The following is a 4,270-nucleotide window of genomic DNA, read 5'->3' as shown; positions in this document are numbered from 1 at the left end:
TTTCTGAAATAAATCCGATAAATTGTTAAATCATACTGAAATTGAATATTGTTGAATAGTGTATAATTTTAACGAAGTAGAGAAGATTATAGTGGTGTTATTTTGAATTATTCCTAATTTTTTTTAATTAGAGATTTTTAATCGTTGGACTGAGATTGGAGAGTTGTTTGTCAGTTGTTATTAATTCTGATTATATATTCGGAATCTACGAAGTATAGGCTACACGTTGATATAAAGTTTTCGTAAATTGACGGATGTTGTAAAATAGGCTATTATTTGATGTTAATTAATTAGGGTGTATTTGATTGTAGTATTGTGAATTAAAAACACCAGAATATTAAATTGTTGAACAATACGAATTTATAATCGAGTTTTATATTTTGTTGAATTAATTGTTGTTGGGCTATTTGATGTTATATATTGAGGTTGTTATAACTGTGTTGATACGGTGACAATGATCTGATATTGTCGTTGAATTATTTAGATACATCACAAGCCTCGGGATCAAAAAAATAGCCAGATTTTATATATACTCGATTATCAGGTACGTGTTGACGTATGAGCATATGTTGTTATTGTTTAGTATTTATGAATACTATTGCGTTGAACGATGATAAATCACCGGAATTGGGTGATTTGATATTATATTTGTTGTTGTTTATTATTGTTGATATTGTTGACTATCGTTGTTGGGAGACGTTTCGTTGATGTTGTCACGTTGATGTTGTTCGTTCAACGATATTGCTGTCGCCGGAGTTGGGGTGTGACGTATCGTTGATGTTATTCGTTCGACGATATTGTTGTCGTCGGTGTTGGGGTGCGACGTATCGTCGATGTTGTTGTTCGTTCGACGATATTGCTGTCGCCGGAGTTGGGGTGCGACGTATCGTCGATGTTATTGTTGCATTGTGATGTTGTTGAGGTTGTTGATGGCTTGATTGTCCAGAGACAGCAAAGGGGGTATTTCTGTTATCATTCAAGTTATATTTTATATTGTTGATAATATAACTGTTATGTATTTTGATGATGATTTTTGTGTATGCTCACCCTTTGAGGGCTGTTTCTGTTGGGCAGTTTACAGGACTATGCGTGAAACAAGATAGTGGTGAAGGACTAGGTGTGTCTAGTCAAACAGTCCTGTAGTTAATAGTAAATAGAGACAACATGGTTCATTGTCTTATTTGAGTTGTATGTGTGTATTTATTAAACTGTTTCTGCTATACTGACGTAGATAGTGTGGTGATGGCATTATTTTGTCGTATATGCATTATATTATTACGTCGTCGAAAAGAAAATTTTTATGCATATGACGTCACATGTTGTATGATTACGTGGCGAGGGTTGGGGCGCCAGATTTGGTGGTATCAGAGCAAATGTTAGATGTCTGGGATGGTTAGGAGTTGGGTTTGTGATGAGGGAGTTGGATGGCGATATTATTTGCGTGTATCTGTGCATTTGAGTTGGTCTTGATGATTTCTCGATATGATTGATTGTTCTTTAGTTGCGTGTGTTTTCGTGCGAAAGGTGTGATGATGATTACTGGATTGTAATTGTTAAATGTTATGATTAACAATTTGATTTCCAGTGATGGCAGCTAGAGGACAGGTACATCCCCACGAGGAAACAGAAGAGGTTGACAGTGGGTTTGGACAGATGAATCCATTGCCACCTCCTCCTATGGGACAGGCACCTGCAGATCAGCCTTTATTGCCTGGTGAGTTGACTTTGGCACAGTTCAGCAGTTATCTTCCGCCGAGATTTGATAGTTCTGAGACTGGTGAGCGAGCCGAGGAGTGGATTGAGAGGGTAGAGCAGATATTTGTGACCGCTCCGTGTGCTAGGTCTGCTTGGTTACGATTGGCTACATTTCAGCTTTCGAGGAATGTACTATTGTGGTGGCAGACGATTGAGGCCGGGTTGAGAGCTCAGAGCCGTACTATTGATTGGGATGTGTTTCGCTCTCGTTTTCTTGATAAGTATTTTTCTATAGCAGCCAGACAGAAGAAAGAGAAAGAATTCGAGGATTTGAGACAGGGCAGTATGTCTGTTGCTGAGTATGAGTCTCGGTATTCTGCATTGCTGAAATATGTGCCACATATTGCTACAAATGTTCATGCTAAGATGAGGCACTTCTTGAAAGGGTTGAAGTTAGATTTATTGATCGTGTGCAATCGAACAACCCAGTATCATTTGAGGATGCAGTGACGAGAGCCGAGATGGCTGAGTTGGTGATGCGGGAGTATTGGGCTCAGGGACGATTATCAGAGCCGACTAGGGAGTCATTGCGACCACATGGACATTCTTTTAAATATCAGAAGGGTTCATCTTCTTCTTCAGCATCATCTGGGAAGCGTCGATTTGATTCACGACGTGTTGAGAGTCGTGGGGGCAGTTCTCAGTCTGTTCAGGGGCAGAGAAGAGAGTCTAGAGCAGTGAGATGTTTTCGTTGTGGGGGACCTCATCTGATCAGACAGTGTACACAGACCGAGATCACATGTTTTGAGTGTGGCGGTGTGGGCCATATAGCCAGACAATGTCCTAGTCGTGAGGGACATCGAGAGCCCAGTAGTGATAGAGGTAGATCCTCAGGGAGAGGAGGACGACAACCTCAGCAGTTTACACCGCGACCTTCTGGAGGACAGCCACGTATGCAGGGAGCTGGTCCGCCTCAGGCACATGTGTATGCTTTGACCCGGGAGCAGGCAGAGGAGGCACTAGAGGAGATGATAGCGGGTAAGTTTTATTTATGTTCTTATCCTGCTTATATTCTTGTTGATACTGGTGCCTCGCATACATTTATATCGAAAGGGTTTGTGGTTGAGCATCATATGCGCTCGTCTCCATTGTCTATGCCTCTTTCTGTTTCGACACCCTCTGGAGTTGATATATCAGTTGTATCGAATGATATCAGAAGGTATTATTTCTTATGAAGGCTATGAGCTGAGATCTGATATGATTATTCTAGAAATGACTGATTTTGATTGTATTGTGGGAATTAATGTGCTGAGGAGATATTGTGCGACAGTTGATTGTTATCAGCGGGTGGTATATTTTTATACAGATGAGAAAGTGCGTTGGACATTTTATGGGAAGGGTTCTCGTCCCCGTGTTCCGTTGGTATATGCCATCCGGATGTCTTGGTTATTGGAGCATGGGCATGAGGGTTATCTTATTTATGCTGTAGATGTGACAGAGAAGAAGAAGGAGGTTGGAATAGAGGAGATACCTATAGTTGCTGAGTTTGCCGATGTATTTCATGATGAGATTCCAGGCTTCCCACCAGCCCGTGAGGTGGAGTTTGGGATTGAGTTGATGCCAGGTACTTCCCCTATTTACTCCTTACAGAATGGCACCAGGAGTTGAGAAAGTTGAAAGCCCAGTTGCAGGACTTGTTGGACAAGGGATGCATTCGCCCTAGTGTATCGCCTTGGTGTGCACCAATCTTATTTGTGAGAAAGAAAGACGGAACGATGCGGCTTTGTATTGACTATCGACAGCTGAATAAGGTAACGATTAAGAATAAATATCCCCTCTCTCATATTGATGATTTGTTTGATCAGTTACAGGGAACCTCGGTATATTTGAAGATTGATTTGAGGTCAGGATATCATCAGATACGAGTTAGAGAGGAGGATATTCAGAAGACAGCATTCAGGACCAGATATGGGCATTATGAGTTTTTGGTTATGCCATTTGGGTTGACGAATGCTCCAGCTGTGTTCATGAGTTTGATGAATAGGGTATTTCAGCCTTATCTCGATCAGTTTGTTATTGTGTTCATTGATGATATATTGATATATTCCAGGAGTGAGGCTGAGCATGCATGGCATTTGCGTTCAGTGTTACAGGTGTTGCGAGATAGACAGTTGTATGACAAACTCAGTAAGTGTGAGTTTTGGTTGGATCGAGTGGTCTTCTTGGGTCATGTTATATCGAGAGATGGGAGTTCTGTTGATCCAACGAAGGTCGAAGCCGTGTTACAGTGGTCTGCACCTACATCTGTACCAGAGATCCGTAGTTTCTTGGATTTAGCAGGTTATTATCGTCGATTTATCGAGGGATTTTCAAAGATTGCTAGGCCTTTGACACAGTTGACTCAGAAAGGTGTGCGATTTCAGTGGTCTGAAGCATATGAGAGGAGTTTTCAGGAGTTGAAGCACCGACTGACGACTGCACCGGTGTTATCAATCCCTACGGAAAACGAGAGGTTTGTTGTTTATACTGATGCATCATTACATGGTTTGGGATGTGTTTTGATGCAGGATCAACA

At 41.3% G+C, this 4,270-nt stretch overlaps 1 protein-coding gene across 1 annotated transcript; it reads left to right on the top strand.

The window, feature by feature from the left end:
* Positions 1–1,587: 1,587 nt before the first annotated feature.
* LOC142530655 (uncharacterized) lies at positions 1,588–2,205 on the top strand. The gene has a single exon (XM_075636476.1). It carries the CDS (start codon positions 1,588–1,590, stop codon positions 2,203–2,205), a length of 618 nt encoding a protein of 205 aa, XP_075492591.1.
* Positions 2,206–4,270: the final 2,065 nt, after the last annotated feature.

This window comes from Primulina tabacum, chromosome 17 (assembly GCF_025594145.1).
Source record: "Primulina tabacum isolate GXHZ01 chromosome 17, ASM2559414v2, whole genome shotgun sequence".
Lineage (NCBI taxonomy): Eukaryota > Viridiplantae > Streptophyta > Magnoliopsida > Lamiales > Gesneriaceae > Primulina > Primulina tabacum.
This window is presented reverse-complemented; position numbering and strand designations above follow the sequence as displayed.